Genomic DNA, 22,725 nt, shown 5'->3' with positions numbered 1-22,725 from the left:
ATGCATACATATATACATATACATATAACGCACACATGCAACATATATGTTATATAGACCACATATACTCGCATTTATTTTAGAGCTATTATATGTGAAAACCACTTTAAAAATCATATAGAACACATACACATATAAAACATAAACTTATGTGTGTACATATATAATGCATACATATAACATATGTTATATAGACCACATACACTCGCATTTTAGAGCTGCCATGTGCGAAAATCACTGTTTGAAACACTGCACGCAGTCATACATGCACATACTAATACAAATAGATGTGTGTGCATGAGCACACATATGTAGACATATATAACACATGTGTGTTATATAGGCTACTTGTGTTCACACACATTTTAGAGCTCATATGAAAATCACTTTTTAAAAATCATATATAATGCATACATATATAAATATGCATGTACGTGTGTATGTGTAACATGTTATATAGACTACATGTGCTCACACACATTTTAGAGCTATCATTATGTGTGAAAACCACTTTTAAAGTTGTACATATATCACATATATAATGCATGCATATAACATATGTGTTCTATAGACTACATATACTCACACATTTTAGAGCTATATGTGAAGATCACTTTTTAAAATCACATATATAACGCATGCACATATAAAAACATACATGTGTACGTGCATATATACATATATAATGCATGCATGTAACGTTTTATGCAGACTACATATACTCACATTTTAGAGTTATGTGTGAAAACCACTTTTTAAAACATTGCATACATAACACATACATAAATATACAAATATATAAATATACATATATAACACACATAATATATGTTACATAGGCTACTTATGTTCACACACATTTTAGAGCTCATATGAAAACCACTTTTTAAAAAATCATATATATAATGCATACATATGTATGTAACATGTTATATAGACTACATATGCTCACACATTTTAGAGCTATCATTATGTGTGAAAACCACTTTTAAAAATCGTGTATATATCGCATACATATATGTGTATATGTGCATGTGTGATGCATATACATGGCATGTGTATATCATATAGACTACATGTACACACACATTTTAGAGCTATCATTATGTGTGAAAACCACTTTTTTAAAAATCGTACATATATATCACATACATATGCATGTATATGTGCATGTGTGATGTATATGCATGACATGTGCGTATCATATAGACTACATGTACTCCCACACATTTTAGAGCTATCATTATACTGTGTGAAAACCATTTTTGAAAAATCGTGTCCTTGGGGCAGGCAGGTGGTCCCTGGAGTCAGGAGGACCTGAGTTCCAATCCGGCCTCAGACACTTAATAATGGCCTAGCTGTGTGGCCTTGGGCGAGTCACTTAACCCCACTGCCTTGCAAAAGCGCCCCTAGACCCCAAAAACAAGAGTCTGGGTCCTTGGCACCAAGGGCCCCCTGCGCGGTCCGCAGGCGCGCGGTTGCTTTCGTGCCCGCGCTCGGCCCGCCTCCCGGCTGCGCCTCACCTGCGCGGGCTCCCTCGGGGTGGCCCGGCCGGCGCTGCCCCCGCGGTGCGTCAGTGCGGGCGGCCCGCGCCGGCCCCGCGCCCGGCCCCGCGCCGCCTCCCTGGGTGCTCCGCCCGCGGATTCCTCTCCTTCCCGCCCGCGCCGCTGCGGGGAGGGTCCGTTTCCGGCCTCTTCGCCCGAGGCCGCAGCGCGTGGGGGCCGCGGACCGGGCCACGTTCCCGGAGCCCGCAGTCACCGGCCTGTGGCGCATCGCGGGGCTGGCGAGGGCCGGGCGGCGGGAGCGGGGGCGGGAAAGGGGCTCTGGTCCCTTTAAGACTCCGCCGGCTTCCCCGGAGGTTGTGCCGGGCCCGGCGGAAGTCTCGCGAGGCCGGGCCCCCGGAGGGCGGGGAGGGGGCGTGGCCGCGTCTCGCGATGTTTCCCCCGGCCGGGGGCGACCATTTTAGTTCCCATCCGCCGGCCGGTTGCCCCGGCGGCGGCGTCTCCCTCCGTGCGGCGGCGGCGGCGGCGGGGGCGGCGGCGGCGGCGGCGGCGGCGGCGGCGTGGCGGGCGGGCGGGCGGGCCCGGGAGGGTCCGGCGGGCGCGATGTGGCGGCTCCGCTGCAAGGCCAAGAACGGCACCCACGTCCTGCAGGGCCTCTCGAGCCGCTCCCGCGTGCGCGAGCTCGAGGGCCAGATCGCCGCCGTCACCGGGATCGCCCCCGGCGGGCAGCGGGTCCTGGTCGGCTTCCCGCCGGAGTGCCTGGACCTCAGCAACGGGGAGACCGTGCTGGGGGACCTGCCCATCCAGTCGGGTAAGGGCGCCGGGCCTGGGCGGGCCGGGCCTGGGCGGGCGCGCTCCCGCGGGGCCGGGCCGAACTGACGGCCCTCGGCTCGGAACGTTGGGGCCGCCGCCCCCTGGCCTTGGCGCCTGCCCCTCCGGCTCCCGCTCCTCGGAAAGGAGGCGGCGGCGGCGGCGGCGGCGGGCGCGGGAGGGAGCGGGGAGGAGGCGCCGGCGGGCCCGAGCGTCCGGCCCGCCCCGCGCCCCCGGCGGCCGCTGCTGCCCGCGCCCGCGGCGCCCACCGGCTCTGCCGCCCGGGAGCGGCGGAGCGACTGGCGGGCCCCGCGCCCCGCGCCGCCCGGGCTGTCAGAAACTCCGGACGGAAACCCCCGAGTCGCTCGCTGCCCCGCACCCCCTAGTGGCCCGGATCGAGCACGTTTTCCCTTTTTCTGGTTTTGTTTTCTGTATTTTCCTAAGTTGTACCACAGCAACTTGGAGTTAGAAGCGACCTTAGAGGCTTTCCTCTCCGATGACCCGGGGTCTTCAAAAGAGCGGCTGGAAAAGGGCAACTTCGGACACTTTTTTCCTTTTTTTTTTTTGGTTTTTTTTGGTTTTGGGGGTTAAGTGGCTTGCCCAAGACCACACAGCTAGGTGATGATTAAGTGTCTGAGGCCGGATTTAGCAGCCCCAACTTCTGACTTTTAATAGGTTGAAAAGATTTTGAATTTTCCCCCAGGAACAAACTAACTGGCCAGAGTTGTAAAGACCCTCCCCCCCCTTTTTTTTTTTTTTTGGTTTTTGCAAGGCAATGGGGTTAAGTGGCTTGCCCAAGACCCCACAGCTAGGTGATGATTAAATGTCTGTGACTCCAGGGCCTGGGCTCTAGCAACCCCAATTTCTGACACTTTTAATAGGTTGAAAAGATTTTGAATTTTCTCCCAGGAATAGACTAACTAACTGGCCACAGTTGTAAAGACCCCCCCCTTTTTTTTTTTTAGTTTTGCAAGGCAAATGGGGTTAAGTGGCTTGCCCAAGGCCACACAGCTGGGTAATTATTAAGTGTCTGAGGCTGGATTTGAACACGGCTGGACCCTCCTAACTAAATCTAAAGGTTGGCTTCAGATTGACAGATTTTTTTTTTTGGTTGCATCCATGGAGTAAAACCTACAACAAAGATAAGAACAGGAATGATAATGGCTAACATTAGATGTCAGTTATTGTGCTAACTGCTTGACCGATGATTATCTCATTTGAGCTTCACAACAGTCCTGGGAGGTAGAGTACTATTGCTATCCCCATTTTACAGATGAAGAAACTGAGGCAAACAGGGGTTTGCTTCACCCAACTAGTAAGTATCTTGAGTCTAGATTTGAAGTTAGGTTTTCTTGACACTCTGCCAGATGCTCTAGCAGTTTTGGTACTTAGTTGTCTCTCACATTAATGAAGTTGTAGATCTTGTTAGAAATGTATGCTTTTAATCCTTTCTCATATTAGCCATGAATGACGTGGAGGTGTAGCCAGATTGCCCTGGCTAAATTGGGAAGGCAGCATGAATCAAAGCAGAACAAACAACAATTGCCTAAGGAAGATTATAGAAAGGAATGAATGCTTATTAGTCTTTTGGTGAGGCGGGGTTGCAAGGCAATGGGGTTAGGTGACTTACTCAATATCACACAGGTAGGTAAGTATTAAGTGTCTGAGGCCAGATTTTGAACTCGGGTCCTCCTGACTCCAGGACTGGTGCCCTATTCACTTCTCTACCTAGCTACCCCTTATTAGTCATTTTTATAAAACCATCTTATAAATAACATGCCTTTTGTAATTTACAACTGGTTAATAGGCCATATTTCATCTAAACATTCCTCTGCAGTTTTGGATATGCTTTATTTTTAACAGGTGATACCCTGATCATCGAAGAGGACAAAACCAAGCATAAGACTTCATCTTCTGCAGTTACAAAACATGGTGCTCATACTTCATTCAGGGAAGTTTTGCCTGTGCTTACCAGAACTGTGGTCCCAGCAGATAACTCCTGCCTTTTCACCAGTGTATACTATGTAGTAGAAGGGGGGGTTTTGGATCCAGCTTGCGCCCCTGAGATGCGAAATCTAATAGCAGAGATAGTAGCAAGTGATCCAGAATTCTATTGTGAGGCATTATTGGGGAAAACAAATCAAGAGTACTGTGACTGGATTAGAAGGGATGACACTTGGGGAGGAGCTATTGAGATATCCATTTTGTCAAAGTTTTATCAGTGTGAAATTTGTGTAGTGGACACACAGACAGTCAGAATTGACCGCTTTGGGGAAGATGCTGGTTACCCCAAAAGGGTACTACTAATTTATGATGGCATCCACTATGATCCACTTCAGCGAAACTTCCCTGACCCAGACAGCCCTCCTTTGACCATCTTTTCCTCCAATGATGATATTGTTCTTGCACAAGCATTGGAATTGGCAGATGAAGCTAGAAGAAAGAGGCAGTTTACAGATGTAAACCGATTCACCCTGAGATGCATGGTGTGCCAAAAGGGGTTAACTGGACAGGCAGAAGCAAGGGAACATGCCAAGGAGACTGGCCATACCAACTTTGGAGAGGTGTGATCTATTCAGGAGGAGGCATTGTCTACTACCTCAGTCATCCAGAAGGCTCTGGGTTTTCCAATAAGCTCTCTAAACCTAAAAGACAAAAAGACATAATGCTTGAAACACCCTTTTACTTAAGACAATGAAGACACTAGGATTCCTTGTTAAGATTAAAATTAGTGTGCAAGTTTACAGATCTGTGTCTACAGTGGTGATACATGCTCTCTTCCTGCCAGGTGTGACAGTGAGTGGTGCCCTTATTCCTACAAGCAGCATTAACTGATGGAAGAATACACCTGGCACATCTGGGGGTCATGTGGAAGGCTTCATGTGACACCACTGCATATACACACAACAGTGTCTCGAGCAGCTTAGACCTTTGAATAACACGGAGTTTGAAAACTTAAAACTGGTTTCTAAATTATGACTCCAGTTAAGGAGCAATTCCTTAAATGACGTGCTGAGTGGTCAACCTGATTTTATGCTGAAAGTTGGTAGATTTTTCATGCAAGTACTTTGTACAGTATAAGTACATTACACGAGCAGTTTCTCCAGGAATGATAACTATAACTGTGTTATCTCAAAAACTGAATCTGACAGTGCCCTGTTTTAAGATTATAGGATATAAAAGTAGAATGTAGAGGATAAGGTGCCTAAATACATAACTATGGTGAAGGAGCTGCCTGAAGCTTTAAAAGACCAGTATCCTTGTTTTAACTTAATTTTTATTAGCTAATATCTTATTGGATAAGATTTTAAATTAAGCATAGCTTTAAAAAAATTTTAATTGAAGTTCCTTGGAATTTGAGTACTCAAACTTTGCAAAAGATGTTTGGTTTGTTTTTATCTTGTGTGTGTTTAATTTCTTCTGCTTTTTATTCTATATTTTGAATTTTTCTTTTAAGCTGAGGTGACCTGGTAAAGTTTGAATCCTTATTATAATGACTTCCTCACTTAAGTAATATTTGTTTTCATGTTAAACACACAGGCTTACATATCTTGAATTGTTGTTAGCCCTATTGTCACCACTAAAAAAACAATGCCTGTAAGTCGTCTAATTTCTACAGACTAGCATTTTGAAATTTCCATCTTATTTCTCATTTTTCCCTTTGCACAATTTTGAGGTTCTGAGTGACAGTGACTACGTTGTTTTGGAAGAAAAAAAGTTGACTGTTGTCTCTGAAATATAGGAACATTACCAAATCCTTGTCTTTTTGAACTATCTCAGAATTGTCCTTTTCTCCACATTAGTTGTGTACCCCTTTGCTTGTTGGGCTAAATCAGCTAGTCACCCTCTCAGAAACTGAGCTTCAATATAAGCTCTCCCAGGTCAAGTTGTCTACTACCTCTTTCACACTTCTACTTATGATCAGGGATGTTAAATCAAAACTAATAGAACATTGTACAACCATAAGAATCTTGATCTGTTTGGGTGCAGTTAAGAGTCTGGCAAACAAATTGCATGTTTTAATTGAAATCACTTAAATGTCTCCTTAAGCGCATTTTGGGGGTTTGATCTTTTGAATTAGAGAAATGCTTTTTCTGAGTTCTTAGGGTGAAAATTTACATTTAACATTGTGAACATTTCCACAATTATTAAGCAATCTGGTATGTGCAAGACACTGTCTTAGGGCAACCTTGTCCCAACATTGCTTACATTTTAGGGGAAATTTAGGAAAATTTATATTTAAGGAATAATGAACAAAGTGTGTTTGAATACTTTTAAAAATTGAGTACCTTTTATTTCTATAGCTCTTTTCAAGGTATAAGTTGCTCTTAAGATTAGTAAAAGTCTTAAAAAGTGTTGTTTTTTTTTCCATTTTACTGAGCCTTAACAACAAAAACAGCACTTGTGAATTATTGTAGTGTTTGTAAGTCGTAGTCCATATAACTGAAAATGGTGTGAAACCTACATCTTTTTTGTCTTCTGTCCTTTGTTACTGATTATTTCTTAATTTCTTTTTAGTTTTCTAAGAAACGTGATTAGAGTAATAAATGTTGTTATAACCAAGGAATTTAGAATTGCATCATCACCCTTCATTCTTTAGATTGAGGTTTCTTAATACAACTGTGCATCACTTTTCTGTCAGAAAACTTTTTAGTTTTTGGTTCATATCAGACCTAATGCACTTGCCTCAAGATTTAGATTTAGATTGCCTCTTTTAGATTTAGACTGAGACAGATTGATGCTCTGCCTTAGTATAAATTTAGTCACTCTAAATTTTGAACCTCTTGTATGGACAGTAGATTATTTTGATAAAATGGAAAGCAGAACAACTCTATGCTGTTATTGCACAGAAATTAAATTCAGGTGATTTTGTTTACATGTTAAGTTATTACTTTTTTCATACCAAGTGTCAAATATTTATTCAGGGAGCTTTGTTTTCATATTTTAAACTTTTGAATCCTCTGTTTAGTCTATCTCATCATAGAAATTGGGAACAGATACTCAGAATTGTTAGGGTTTTCACTGTCCATCATTTGCCAAAATATAACTGAAGTGTCTTCATATACCTAGTAAACTTATGATGGACTAGTCCTACTTCATTCCGTTTTTATTCATATAATTTAAGTCCCTACATTTTTGTTCTAAAGTCAAGCTTGTAAGATATTCTAAATTGCTGATACTTGACTCAGTTGACCTCTTAGTCTGAATAAACTTGAGTGTTGTCAAACCTTGAAAATCTTCTGATTTAGCTACTTAAAAGGAATTTAGTTCCGATATGTTTGCACTTGAACTCAACAGGGATTGTCCCATTCACTCAATTGCCAGATTGAATTAGAAGACCTTTGACCTTAGAAGTAGGTGGGGAATAACTATCTTCATTTACTTTGCTTTTGCATTCAGTGATTAACTACATGCTGCCCAGATGGAATAACTAACCACCGGTATTAATCATACATCATCACAGTTTTGTGGTGATTCATTTAAAGATAACAAGTAGTAATCATATTCCTGTTAGGATACTAGTTGATTCCTTAGGAACCTGATTTCCAGCTTTAGCTTTTGATTTGAATTTTCTTCCTCACTGAAAAGTTGGAGTTACTGAAAGGATAATATTGAAATTTCAATTAATGCTGCCTTTATTTAGATTTTTTTTTTCAGTGCTTTCAGTTTGACAGCTCTGGTGAAACTCAGTATAGTTGTGTATTTCTTTATCTCATGGAGTCCCAAAACCCCAGCAACAACCAGTCACTCTTGCCTTTTTCTAGGGAGTAAGTGATATTTCTTTCTCTCAAAGGATTATAGAGTTCATAGAATTTAATCTTCAAAGGGAACCTTAGAGATTATTTAGTCCAACTCCAACATTTTACAGATGAGAGTTAAAGGAGGGTTGTTTTTTTTCCCCAAAGTCACACAGGTATCAAATGATAGAGACTTAATTCAAATCCAGATCATAATTCCAAATTTAGTGTTCTGTTCACTACAACCTAGCTGTTTCACTTTGTATGCCTTCGATATGTCCATGTATACCTCACTGTGCTAACTGTCCTCCATGTTTTTTAGTGCCTAGAATGTGGGTATTTGACAAGTTCACTTGGCTAGCATGTTTATTTCAAGGTTTTCCTTAAATTTATTGCATGTCTGCACTAAACCTTTTTAAAAAATTCTTCTAATTATAATAGGATTGGAACTAGTTGAAGTGATGCGAAATTTTTAATAACTAATCATGTGGCCTTCATGGACAGTTTTCATATATTGAGAATCACACCTGGTAATTATTTGCAGCACTTTAAAACTTGTAAAACAAAGTTTACATGTTTTATATATAGCACTCTCCAAGATCCTTACTAAAACCAATATATGTATGTCTTGAACTGCCAATACTCAGCTCTTTTCTTCAACCAATATGTATTGTATTTCAGTAAGACAGCATTCTTTTATTGTGTTAACCATTCCACATCAGTAGCTATTAGAAGCATGCTGTGCCCCAACATCCAAAATGTATTCAGAATGCACTAGCATAATGTAATTTTTTTTCATGTATCTTTTTACAGTTCAGTATTCAAGTTTATTCTTGCAGGGCAGACAACTGAAGTGACTGTTCTGAAAAGAATAGACTTTTAAAATCTTTATTCTTTTTTAAAGCTAAGTAAAGAGGTCTTTTGTGGGAGGGGGTGCTGGGAGGGCTTTGGGTATTAGTGGACTTGAAAGTTTCATTTTGTTTATAGACATTATGTCTTTTTACCTATAAAAATGAAACATAATCATCTTAATAAGCTATGAAATCCTAAGATTTTTGAATAAATATAGAAATTGATGTTAATTTAAAGATATGGGACATGATACTCTGAATTATCTATTTAATTGCTGCAAATAATACTTTGGCAATAATTTTTAAGTATTCAGTTTACAAAGTATGCAAAACTCTTAATTGTAAAGCAGGATCTGGGGATTTTTAGTTGTCAAGATTACTTTTTTGTCTAGAGACCTTTAATTTCATTATTGTAAGGAATTGCCTTTCTCTACCAATGAATCTATAATTTATACTCAAAGCATTACCTGAGAGCACTTAAGAAGTTTAATGACTTGTCCAAGGTTACACAGTCAGTATATATCAGGAAAGGATTAAACTTCAGTCCTTCTAACTCAGAGTATTTTTCTCTATCCCTAACACACCAGTTATAGTATGTTTCAAAATAATATGTTTATTCAAAAGGGTTTTCTCCCTCTTAATAAGTAAGGTCACATTGTTTTTGTTTGCCAAATCATCAACATTTAATTTGAGAAATATCACATCGATTGTAGTTTTATGTGGGTGCTAATTAAGGTCTTCAGCTATGTGAATTTAAAGGGTAGCTTAGTCTAGCAACTTTTTTAAAAAGGGTCAATGAAGAAAGAGAAGGATAATTGCTACCAAAACAAAAGGAAGTCTGGTCTGGAATGGATAAAAATCCTAGTACTCATTGAATAATACTTTTCAGAAAGATGAATATTTCAGACCATCAGGAAAGCAATAACTTATGTGTTATACTACCCATCTCTTTCAGTGGTTGGTGTCTGAGTAAAGGAAGTATGTATGTGGAAAATTTTTCACTTAAAGCCTAAAGTTATGTTTAAGTGTTTATTATGATGCCTTTTTATATTTCTGCCCTTTTTCAAAAGGCAAAAATCATACCAAGTAAAAGTTAAGGGGTGGTGAAGACATATAGTTGAGTGATAGGAATGATTGACAATAGCTTCCAATACTAAGTTAAATTTAAAGAAATCTTAGGACATAGGATTCCTATTAACATTATTTGAAAACTTTATAATGGGGACATTGTATGTATTTTGTTTTGTATCTCATGAACTCCATAGAGGTCCAGGTAGCTTAATTCTTGATCATTTTCCAGTTTACCTCTGTGCCATGTATTACAGGAAATTTCATATACTTAACAAAAGTGTAATGATGGCTTTGAAGGGAGGAGTAAGGTAATTTTTCTAGTTACTTAATTTAACCTTGACTCCTATTAGGAAATATACTTAGGGAAGGTATTTACCAAAAAAGGAATTGTGGTCAAGTATGTAAATTTCCTGTCATAGAGTTTTCAAATTAGAGCAAGGGGAAGTGGAGACTTAGGAAATAAAATGAATGAAATTGGGTAGGAAAGATAGCCAAATGTCACCATTTTAGAATATGACTTAAAAAAGAGCAGTAGAAAAATTTAAACTAGGAGTCAATTTTGTATTCTTTAATTTTCTTAGATTAAAATTACTTTCCTTTGGAAGAGTGATAATTTTGCCTCTTCTTTTGACTTGGCTAATTCAGGGTTTTTTTTTTTTCCACAAAGAACTTTAATATGCTGCTACCAGGAAAATTTCTTGTATCATCATATAATCTTTATGTAACTTTGATGTTGCCAAGATGCTTTGATTTTATTTATAAAGTTGTATGATTTTAAATAACTGAAAATTGTATGTATGTAGTGACTTGTTATGAAAGAATAAATTAAGCAATCTGAATTTGTGTGTTTGTCATTTTAAAAATATTTTGGTTTTTTGGCTATCAGTGAACTGTAGCACCAGACCAACAATCTAGGTTTGGAGTTTTGGTGAGTTATGTATATATGTATTATGGTGTTTTTTTGTTTGTTTTATCATTCAATAGATCACAGCTTTGACCTATGAACTGTATTCTACCAAAATGTACTTGCCATGGGGAATCTTAACAACTGTTTTCCTCAGCTCTTTCTCTTTTATTTAGCAGTAGATGGCATTTGATACTTCCAGTACTCTTAATTGTCATCTTCAGAAAGTGACCTTACAGGGATCATCTGCTCATAAGAAGCACATAAAGATCTGGATTATCATGAAAGCAGAGGGACATGAAACAGTCTGAAGATGAAAATATTTGATTGTTGCAGGGGATGATGGACATTTAGTTTTATACTGGATCTGAATATTAGACATGAAATTGGACATAATTGCCAGCTTGGGGGATGCTGTTTATTTGAAATAAAACTTACTCATCAGGAACTGACCCACTTTAGTGACTTGGAGATGATAGATTAACCCATCTCTCCCTAACCTGGTGGTAATAAAATTGTCATTGGGATAGAGGATAGGATAAAGACCTGTGATTCCCAAAGCAATGTAGAGTCTTAAGAAAAAGTGAACATTCAGTCTTTGGAATTTGTGATAGTGAAGGAAAGGAAAGCCTCAAGATATGAAATAGCCCAGATTTCGGAATTCTGTGCTTCAAGAGCAGTTTTAGTTAGGACTCCAGGTGCTAAAATTCTCTAGGTGAATCCAACCCAGGAGGAATAAGAAGCTCTCAAGAATGAAATTCTGAAGACACGAAGTGAAACAATTTTGATAAAAATGAATAATGGTGACTGCCCAGTAGATGCACATATAAACTCTTATATTCAAAGAGAATAGCTTTTATTTTGAAAAGATATGTATAAATAATATAAGCAAAGGCAGCCAACAGGATGTTTACAGAAGAATGGCACAGTAAGTATATCAAGGATGCCATGGCTCTAAGTGAATCTAGGTTAGTAAATGAAAAAAAACCCGATGTGATTTTAAGCTGTTTAATAAGAGTTCTGGCAACCAAAACTAGGAATGTAATAGTCTTACCCTACCCCGATCAGACTATATCTAAAGTATTGTATTTTATTTGGGGCCACATTTGTAAAACTGGAAAGAATTCAAAAGACAAACTTTGATGACTAAGGCATTAAGGATTTTTTTTTCCCCAAGCAACAGGAAATATAAAACCTGGAAAAGAAAGGAAGTCAGTGCAATATTTTATGTATCTATAAGCATTTAAATGTCCATCATGTAGGGTTTTTTTGTTACTAAACTTTTTTAGATTTGTTTTACTAGATCCCAGAGAGCAGAGTTAAAAGTAACTAGTGTGCATTGAAAAGAAGCAGATTATGGCTTGATATAAGGAAAATTTCTTTACAGTTAGAGCTGTCTGAATATTGAATGAAATTCCTGTCTCAGAAGTTAGTGAGTTTCCTTTTACTACACTAAGAAGACTAGATATCATGTTGTAGAGGGGATTCTCATTCAAATTCAGGTTATCTCAAATGGCCTCTGAGGTCTGAACCTTGAGATTGCTATTCCATAATGACTTTTCCCTAACCTACCCCTTTTGCTTTTTTTTTTTTTGCAAGGCAATGGGGTTAAATGGCTTGCCCAAGGCCACACAGGTAATTATTAAGTGTCTGAGGTCAGATGTGAACTCAGGTACTCCTGACTAGAGCCAGTGCTCTTGTCCACTGTGCCACCTAGCTGCCCCCCCCCACTTTGCTTCTTCCAGGAGATGACCTGACTTGTCGCTAACCTGTGAGATCCTGGATAAGTGATCTTGCTTTTCTGAAGCTAATTTTTTTTTGTAAATGAAAGTATTGGGCTAAATGATATTTGAAGTGCCTTCTGGCTCTTTCACCATTCATAATTGCTTTGTCCAGTAGAATGTGGGAGAAGAGACATTGAATTTGTTCCTTAAGAAAACAGAAGATGAATGAATGGACACTTTATCCAAATCTTAAGAAAGGTTGAGACATTTCATAAACATTTACTGAGACCTAGGTATTTTTTTGAATCTCATTTGAGTAAAAGAAGCACTAAGAATTTCTAAAATTTCTTATCAAATGGACTACAGCAATTTATCCAACAAATCATTCCTTATGACTAATTTGATTTACTCAAGGATGAATGCTAAACATGAAAACAACAATTGTCTTAACAAAAGCATTTAAATTCATGATTATCCTTGCATAAACTATTTGGGAGTTAGTCAACCAAAGTTTATTCAATAATTACATCGATCCAATTGCAAAATAATCCTTAAAGAATAATTTGTTGTTCAGTCGGTTTTGACTCTTCATGCCCTATTTGGGATATTCTTTGTAAAGATACTAAAGTAGTTTCCTGTTACCTTCTCCAACTCAATTTATAGATGAAGAACTGAGTTAAGTGCCTTGCCCAGGGTCTCACAACTAGTCTGAGACTGGATTTGAACTCAAGAAGATGGAAGTTTTCCTGATTCCAGGCTCTGTACTCTATCCACTGAGTAACTCAATTTCCTCTAAAGAAACAAAGACCTATTTAAAAGGAGGAATATTCAATGCCCACATCAGGGCTCTGCCAATATAATAAAATTGACCATTAAGTGTTACTATCAATAGGAATATTTTTAAGAACTCAAAATCATAACAGTTTTGAAAAACAAAAGATTTACAATAGCAAGACAAATATTTTCTTAAGGTAGCAATGCAAGGGGAGCAGCATTTCCAGGTCACAAATCATAAGGCACCAATCATCAGAATCACTTGGTATTGGTTAAAAATTAGAAAAGCTGATAAGTAATAGAAGAGACTATTAGATAATGAGAAATATTGGAATACAATAACCTAGTATTCAAGAAAGTTGAAAACAAATTATTTAGGAAGGCACTCTATTTGATAAGAATTTCTGGGAGAAAATTTAATCTGGAGGAAATTAAGTTTAGGCCAACACAAACCATATCCCATAATTCAAAATGAATACTTAAAAAATCATATCCAAAAAAATCAGGAGAGAGAAAAAGATTATATTCCTTTTTCAGCTACAAGTAGAAAATATTTTTTAAAATTTTTTAATATTTTCAATTATGCATTTTTTCTTTTCAATAAATAAACCAAGGACAAAATCCTTGTAATAAATACACATAGACAAAGTAGATTATCATATTGGCCATGTCCAAATATGTGAATCTCCTCCTAAATTTTGAATCTATCTCTCTTCTGTCAGGAGATAGGTAACATTTTTCATCCTCCAGATGGTCCTCTGAAATCATAAGTGATTTTTGCACTGATCAGAATTCTTAAGTCTTCCAAAGTTGTTTGTTGTAATAATATGACAGAATAGAACATTCTCCTAGTTGTGCTAATTTCATACTATTTAAACTTCATACAAATCTTCAGGATTTTCTGGAATCATATCCTTCATTATTTCTCATACTCAATAGTTCATTACATTCATCTACCATAATTCATTGTCATTTTCCAAACAGTTGGCACCCCTCGGTTTCTAGTGCTTTGCTATGACCAAAAAACAAACAAAAAAGCTGCTATAAATGCTTTATGAACACATAGGGTCTTTCCTCATTCTTTGATCACTTTAAAGACCTAGTGTGGTGGTTTTCCTGGATGAAAGAGAATGATTTAATAACTTTCGGAGCATGGTTCCAAATCACTTTCCAGAATTGCTTAGACCAATTGGACTGCTCCACCCACAGTACATTCACATTTCTGTTTAACTTCAGTTTTTCCAGCATTTGGTATTTTTCCCTTTGTCAATTTTGGAGTGTAGGGTGTAGGAGATAAGTTTTTTTAACCAGACAATGAATTGAGGAGTTACAAAAGATATAATAATTTTGATGGCATGAAATTGAAAGGCATTTGCACAAACCAAATTAATACACACAGGACAAAAGAGGGAGGTGGTCAATTGAGAAAAATAATCTTTGTATAATATCTCTCAGATAAAAGATTTGGTATCCAAAATATTTTAGCAGAAATATACTAGGCAAGGAGCAGCTAGATGGTACAGTGGTTAGAGCACCAGCCCTGGAGTCAGGAGGATCTGAGTTCAAATGTGCCCCCAGACACTTAATAATTGCCTAGCTGTGTGACCTTGGGCAAGTTACTTAACCCCATTGCCTTAAATAAATTAAAAAATTCTTTAAAGAAAGAAATATATTAGGCCAAAAGTCATTTCCCAGTAAATTGGAGGTTGAAGCATGTGAGCTTATGGTTCTTGGTTATTATTAATGATGATATTTTTCATTTTATTTATAATTTTAAATTATAAATTTTATTTCTATAAATTATAAATTTTATTTCTATAATTTCTATAAATTATAAATTTTATTTATAATTTTAATAAATGATTTAAATAGATAATAATAAATTTTGAATGTCCAGTTTTGCCTATAGTGGACTGCACAGAGATTATGGAAGATCCAGCCTTATAAAGCAAAACAAAACAAAACTGAATTTTACCTAAAATAACCAGTTGGCTTTACCTTACATTACAAAAGCATGCTTTTGTTTTTCTAAAATGCTTTAGATTTGACTTGAAATAGATAGATGATAGATTGAGAGTGATTCTTACAAGAAACTTTCTCATTATGAAGTAATTGACCTTAAACTTTTTTTTGGTACTATTGGGGAAGTGGTCCTGGAATCTCCAAGCCTTTTACCACCTCCAGGAACTACTTGACTAATTAACCAGTTCAGAAGTCCTTTGCTGAGCAAGTAATTTAATAGAATCATAAATCACAAGATTAAAGATAAAGCATTAGACGGAATTGGAAGATGACGCTAAACCACTACTTTCATTTTGCAAATGTGGAAACTGAAATTCTAGTGCCATTAAGAGATTTATCCAAGGTCACACTGGTTGTAAACAGCAAAAAGATTTGAACCTAGTTCCATACATATATAATGTGTCTATATATATATATATATATATACATATATTATATATGTATATATATGTACATATAAACACTTGCATATATCTAATTTTCAAAGGGCACAAATTTAATGTGTCCCTTCCCATATTGAAAGCAGCATAGCCATGAGAACTATTATGTGGGCTGTAATGGTTAAATGAATAAAAGGATGCTAAAAGGCAAATTTCAGCTGAACAAAGAACTTTCTAATAAATGAATTAGTCTCTCTTGTGAGATAGGGAGTTACCCATGACTGTAAGGATTCAAGCAAAGGCTCAATAACAGCATGTTATGAATATTCCAGAACAGATTGCTGCTTTAGGGAGAAGAAAGACTAGTTCTCTAAGCTATTTCCTAATAGGATTTAATTATTTGAAATTGAAAAGGCACAATTTATTATTTTCTAACTAGTTGAACAAGCTTCTATACTTGGCAGACAAATATGTGCCTCACCTTTATGAGCCTTCTATGTAAGGATGTGCTTAAAATTATATATTAATGCAGCTTCAACTATACTGGCATTACAAGGCACATAAAAATATTGTCACATATTTAGAACTAGGAGGAACTTGATTTTACAGATGTAGAAGCTAACTCCAAATCTAGTGCTGTTTCTATCACACCATGCTTCTTTCGTATTACTGAAGATGAGGGATTAATTGCTAAACAAAGATTATTCATTTTGATGCTTATCTTATATCACTATAGCTTCCTATTCCACGGATACTGTACCACTATTACCAGGTGAAAAATGGACTCTAAATTTATTCAATGAGGAAGGTACATTTTTTAGAAAGGGAAATACCTTGCCCATGAAATTGGAAGTGTCAAAATAATTTGAGACTGTGAAATGTTAGCTGGATTGCTGAAATGTTTCTATTTATAAAATAAAAGATATAAATAAAGGCAACTTTTACAACTTTTCTGGCCAAAGTCAGTGATTTCTTTGCTTATTGGACCATTTATGAGATTTCTGAATTCTCTGATAAACCACAAGGATCTATGGGATGTCAATTGGATGTATGAGATTCTGAGTTTGAGTAAGGGAGGGATATCTCCGTGGTGTTTTTGAGGGAACATATGGGTCACTTTGGTTCAAATATTGGATATAATCAGAGTTTAACAATTTGATGTCTTAGTAGAGGAGGGGAGGAACTTAGGAGCATTAGTCTCAAGTCAACATGTCAATGTTAATTAGACACTTACCATATGCAAGACATTGTGCAAAGTCTTGGAGATACAATGAAAGGCGAAATCAAAACAAAAACCTGCTCTAAAACTCAAATCTAGTAAAGTTAGAAATAATCTCAAAGGAAGAGGCTTCTTGTAGATAAGATTTTAGCTGAGACCTGAAGAAAGTCAGGGAAATTAGGAGCCAGAGATGTGGAGGAAAAGAGATCCAGTCATGGGGTTAACCAGTGAGAAGCCAAGCCCTCAATTGAGAAATGAAACATTGCATGTACTCCAAGAGAAACTAAAACTCTCAGTTGTGCCAGCCAATGATAACTCACCAAAAGGTTAATGGGGATTATAGAGCCAGCTTTTTAAGTACTCCAAGGAGAATATGGTCCAAAATATGGACTATATTTTCTGAAGTAGTTTGTGATCATAGATTTAGAGAGATCTAAATCTCTAGATTTTTTAAGGGAGATCTTGGAGTATATGTCAATATACCAATATGTAAGACTGGGGGCAGCTGGGTGGTGCAGTGGATAGAGCATAGACCCTGGAGTCAGGAGGACCTGAATTCAAATCTAGACTTTGGACACACATTGCCTTAAATAAAAAAAAAATTTTAAATATGTAAAACTGGAGATAAGGTGTAAGGTGCATCAACTGAAAATATATTTCACATTAAGGAATCATATAAAAGTTAAAATGTTTGCTCCACCCCCAAAAAATTTTATATTTCTATGCAAATATTTCTTATGGTATATATTCCTTCCTCCCCCCTCATTATTTCCTTTTTCTTTCCTTCCTTCCTCTGTAAAACTTCCTTCCTTCTTTTCTTTCCTTTATTCTTTCATTCCTTCCTTCATTGTTCCTTCCTTTTTTCTTCTGAAAGGAAATAATTCCTGCCCTTATGGAACATCATCTCAAGTGTCACCAGTATAGCATTCACACTGCTTACCCATTGTCTTTAATTTTTAGACCATGATCATCCTTTCCTGGTTATAATTTATGGTTAATATATGTTGGATTCTTTTTATGTATGTGATTATATTTTGTGTCATGCAGCAGTTTTTATGTCAATTCTTCTTTTTCCATTGTAATTTGTTATTGCAGTGCAGTCTTGTCTGATTCTTCATGACTCCATTGGGTTTTTCCTGACAAAGATAGTAGTTTGTCATTTCCTTCTCCAGTGGAAAAAAGCAAAGAGATTAAATAACTTGCCCAGAGTCACACAGCTATGACAGAGGCTAGATTTGAACTCAGGTCTCCCAGACTCCAGTTCTGGCTCCATCCATTACATCATTTGGCTGCCCCATTACTCTTTTAGATGTCTCTAATTTTTTTCTTCTGATACCTTACTTTTCCATCATTCATTATCATATAGGACTGTTGAAAGAAAATTGATGTTAAGTAGATGGACTTTTGCAATTCCTGCCACCATAGTTCTCATTTTTAATAGATAATATTATAATAGGCATATTTCATACTTATGCAAGTCCAAAAAAAAAAAGTCAATCCAGCTTTTAGAGGGAAAAGAATGGAAAATCTAGGTCACTAGATGGAGCCACAATTTTATTTTTAACATGTTACCAACTATTAGGAAAGAAAGAGGTTACCTCTTATACATAAGGATTAAGTCTCCTGTCACCTCAGTTAATGCTTAACTCAGTTCATTATTCAGCAAGTGTTGTTTATTTTTACACACATCAATAAAGCTAGATCCACTACAGCTCTTAGGGCATTATGATATTTTAGTCTTTAAAGAGTCAGTGAATGACTGGGTTGGAAATGCCCTTCTTGTTTAGTTGTTATTATGACGTCACCATGACTTAGGAACACACATCAGGAAGGAAGATCTCAAATGCTCAGTCAGCTTTATTATCCAGATACTTTTGAAAGCCAAGTATATGCACCATTCAGGGCTCCTCCCTGTCCTCGTCCACCCCAACTCCTTTGGTCTCATCACTGACTATTCACCACATAGAAAGGAGATGAAACTCATTTGTCAAGGACTGGATGTGATTATAAATATGATGCTAATGACTTCAATAAAGTCTAGTAGTTGTTTCTGGATTCTGTTGGTTTCTATTCACCTGCAATCCCTAAAATATGCAACTCTGAGTTTCTTATCCCCTTTCTCTTCACTTCCCAGGGCTAACACTTCAACATATTAAATCCACATTTATATAGCTCCTTAAAGTTTGCAAAACATTTTCCTCACAACAACGCTTTATGGAAGGTGGTGAAAGTATAATTATCATTCCCATTTTATATATATATATATATATATATATATTGAAAATCTGAGAAATTAAGTGATTTTTCCATGATCACACACTTAGAGTTTAAGTGACTTGCCCAAGGTCACACAACTAGATAATTATTAAGTGTCTGAGGTTGGACTTAAACTCAGGACCTCTTGACCACACACTTAATATCTAAAGCAAGATTTAACCATAGGTTTCTTGATTCAAGTCCACTATATCAGTGGTTTCAAATTCAAGTATCTCTGCCTGTCACATACTGACTTAGAAATTAACATTACCTATAATTACATAAATTAACACCAATATTGTGATGTATTTTTTGTTTTGTCAAACATTTTCCAGTTGCATTTTAATTTGGTTTGGGTCATACTTAGGAGTTTTGCAGCTGTATGAGACCCACTGGCTTCAACTTTGACACTTTTGCATACTATGTTTCCTCTTAATGATCTGTGATTTGATTGATATGTATATTCCCTTTACTAATAGAGCTTGAAACCCCTCCATGTAGAGTGTATTAAAAGTTTCTGGGATTGAAAAAGTCATCCCCTTGAGGATAGCTTGGTGATGAGGGAAGTTCTCTGAACTTCACTTCTTTAGAGCTCAGACAACAGGTCCATCTCCCATAGACTCAGTAGATCATCAACAAAGCCAGAGGTCCTGGTTCACAGAGAAGCTTTCCAAGAGACAAAAATCTCCCCTGTGTCATGGTAAAACATCAGAGGAGGACTTTTAGGAAGGAACAAGGAGTAAATGACAAAAAACAAATAAAAATAAAAAGGAGAAACAAGCAAAAGACAGTGCTAGATTGGGGAAAGGATTAGATTTGGAGTTGGGAATCCAACTTTGTCACTTATGACATGTGTAACCTTTGGGCAAATTATTTCACCTTTTTACAAGTTTCCTCTAATGAAAACCTCAGTTTTCTTGTTTATAGAGGGAGGTTGGTTAAATGACCTCTAACGTCCTTACCAGCTCTAAACCTACTAATCTACAGTCAGGTTGAATCTGCCCTTAGGTAATGTGGTAAGTGTAACCTAAGTTTGAAGGAGCATTTTATGACTCTCACATTCTTGGGGACAGTAGACTTCAAGTCCCAGAGCTGGATGGGTGAGTTCTTTTGTCCCTTCTAGAATGGTTTATTCCAATTCCAAGAATCAATTCACAGTAGGGAACAGGTGAGTTGCTAAACTGGTTGCCAGCCCATTTTGATTTTATCCATTCTATTCATTGCCACATATCACAAATGCCTAAAAGGAGATCCAAATAATAGGGTGCTAGAATGCTATCTGTCTGGAGATCTGTGTATATAAACAGGGTGCTTGAAAGTCATAAACACGTTTTCATAAATGCCCCCCATCTATCAGGGCAGATACTCTGTAATCAGAGGACCAAGGTTCAAATCTTCTTCTAACACTACAAGTATAATCTTGGACAAGTCACATTTAACCTCTCTGGGCCTCAGTTTACTGGTCTGCAAAATGACATATTGAATTCTTCATTATCTTGTAGTGCTAATCCTATCATCGTTTGAATCTCTTGGAGGAGAAGTTAGGTCTCATTTTTCTTAAGAGGGAAAAAATTAAGATAGGGATGGTTAACAGACAGGGAGTCTAATTCAAGGTCTCCCAGCCTTGGTGCAATAAATCAAGAAGCATATATTAAGAACCTGCTGTACTATGTGCTAGACACTGTACTAAGTGATAAGGCTATGAAGCCAAAATGAGATATCAACTTCCCCCAAGGAGTCTGCATGTTAATGGAGGAAACCACACACACACACACACACACACACACACACACACACACACACACACACACACACACTTTGAGATATATACATATATGTATATTGTATGTATCTATAATGTTTATGCATATATGTATGTAGAGTAATTAAAAATAAATAGAAGGCAGTCTGGGGAGGAAGGACACTCAGAATTGAAGAAAATAGAACAAGAAGAGTGGCTTATTGAACACTGTATTGGAGATCACATCTTGAATGAAGTAAAGATTCTATGCCATATGGGGCAGCTAGGTGGTCCAGTGGATAGAGCACCAGCCCTGGAGTCAGGAGTACCTGAGTTCAAATCTGACCTCAGACACTTAATAATTACCTAGCTGTGTGGCCTTGGGTAAGCCACTTAACCCCATTGCTTTGCAAAAAAACTAAAAAAAAAAAGATTCTATGCCACTGAGGAGGAAATTTGTGTTTTGCCCCCCCCCCTTCTTTCCTGCAAATGAGGTTGTGATACCAAGACCCAGAAATGGAAGATTGAATTGGGAAGAAGAGTAACAAGGTCAGACTAGACCACAAAATTGAAGAGAGTAATGTGTAATAAGGCTGAATAGGTGTTGGAGGGCTTTAAAAACCTAAAAGAGAAGTATATATCTGATCATAGAAGCAAGAAGAGTTTATTAAATGGAAAAGAATGTGGTCAGATCTATACTTAAGAAAGTTCACTTTGGTAGCTGTACAGGGGATGGCTTCAAGTAGGAGACACTTGATGTTAGAGATCCAGTTAGGAGATCATTGCACTAATTCAGGGGAGAAGTGATAAGATCTGAAGATGATGGTCATATGAATAGTGAGAAGAAAATAGGTTCCAGAGGGGGAGTGTGAAAGTAAAACTGAAAATATCTGGTAACTGTTTGGTCAGATGGGGTGAGAGTGAAATGTTGATAATAATGAATTAATAAGAGTTGATAACAATGCAAACCAAGAAAATGAACTCATGGTGGTCCCCTTAACAGACACAAGAAAATGCAGAATGAGAAGTGGAATTGGAGAACAGCAATAATGAGTTCTGTTCTAAACATGAAGAGCTTGACACATTTATAAGACTTTCAATTTGAAATGTCTGATAAGCAGGTTAGTTTTGTGGGACTGGAGCTGGGGGGGGGAGAAACTGGGTCTGGATTTATAGATCTAGAAGTCAATTGCATAGATGTGATCATTACATACCTAGTATAGAAGGAGAAGGCTGTGCACAATGCCTTAGGTACATGTGCATTTAGGGAGCCATGAAATGTATAAGTCAATAAAGTAAACTGAAAAATAGTCAAGCAGATAAAAGAACAAGGAGAGAGTAACAATAACAATAATAATAAAAAAAAGAACCTTTAAGGAAGAGAAAGGATGCACCACAATGTCAAATACTACAGAGAATCAGGAAGATTGAGAACAGAGAAAAGACTATCATTATTGCAGTTGAGTAACATTATGGCAAATGTATAACTTTGGACCCACCTGTTTCAGTAGAATCAGAAAACAAATTGCAAAGGATTGGAGAGTGAGCAGAGGGAGAGGAAGTAAAGCCCTTGAGTTTACATAACATTTTTCTGGGAGAGAAGATTCAGAAAGATAACTTGGTATGGTCTAGTGAAGTTTTATGACTTTTTATTTTTGTTTTTCTTAAGAATAGGAGGTAAGTGAACTTGGGCTTCTTTGTATGCAGTAGGGAAAAGCAAAATAGGGCAAGCT

At 37.5% G+C, this 22,725-nt stretch overlaps 1 protein-coding gene across 1 annotated transcript; it reads left to right on the top strand.

Annotated features, from left to right (window-relative positions):
• Positions 1-1,934: 1,934 nt before the first annotated feature.
• Positions 1,935-15,101, top strand: YOD1 (YOD1 deubiquitinase). Its single transcript, XM_074222548.1, has 2 exons — positions 1,935-2,313; positions 4,176-15,101. The coding sequence occupies exons 1-2, from the start codon at positions 1,935-1,937 to the stop codon at positions 4,880-4,882; spliced, it is 1,086 nt and encodes a 361-aa protein (XP_074078649.1). The 3' UTR covers positions 4,883-15,101.
• The last annotated feature ends 7,624 nt before the right edge of the window (positions 15,102-22,725 follow it).

Source organism: Macrotis lagotis, chromosome 2 (assembly GCF_037893015.1).
Source record: "Macrotis lagotis isolate mMagLag1 chromosome 2, bilby.v1.9.chrom.fasta, whole genome shotgun sequence".
NCBI classification, from domain to species: Eukaryota; Metazoa; Chordata; class Mammalia; order Peramelemorphia; family Peramelidae; genus Macrotis; species Macrotis lagotis.
Note: the sequence above shows the minus strand (reverse complement) of the source record. Positions and strands in the feature narration are given on the sequence as shown.

Bases quoted from the DNA above. Each gene is read 5' to 3' on its own strand.
- YOD1 (XM_074222548.1), top strand. From the start codon at position 1,935: ATGTTTCCCCCGGCCGGGGGCGACCATTTTAGTTCCCATCCGCCGGCC. The intron at 2,314-4,175 runs GTAAGGGCGCCG...TATTTTTAACAG, and splicing joins GGACCTGCCCATCCAGTCGG to GTGATACCCTGATCATCGAA.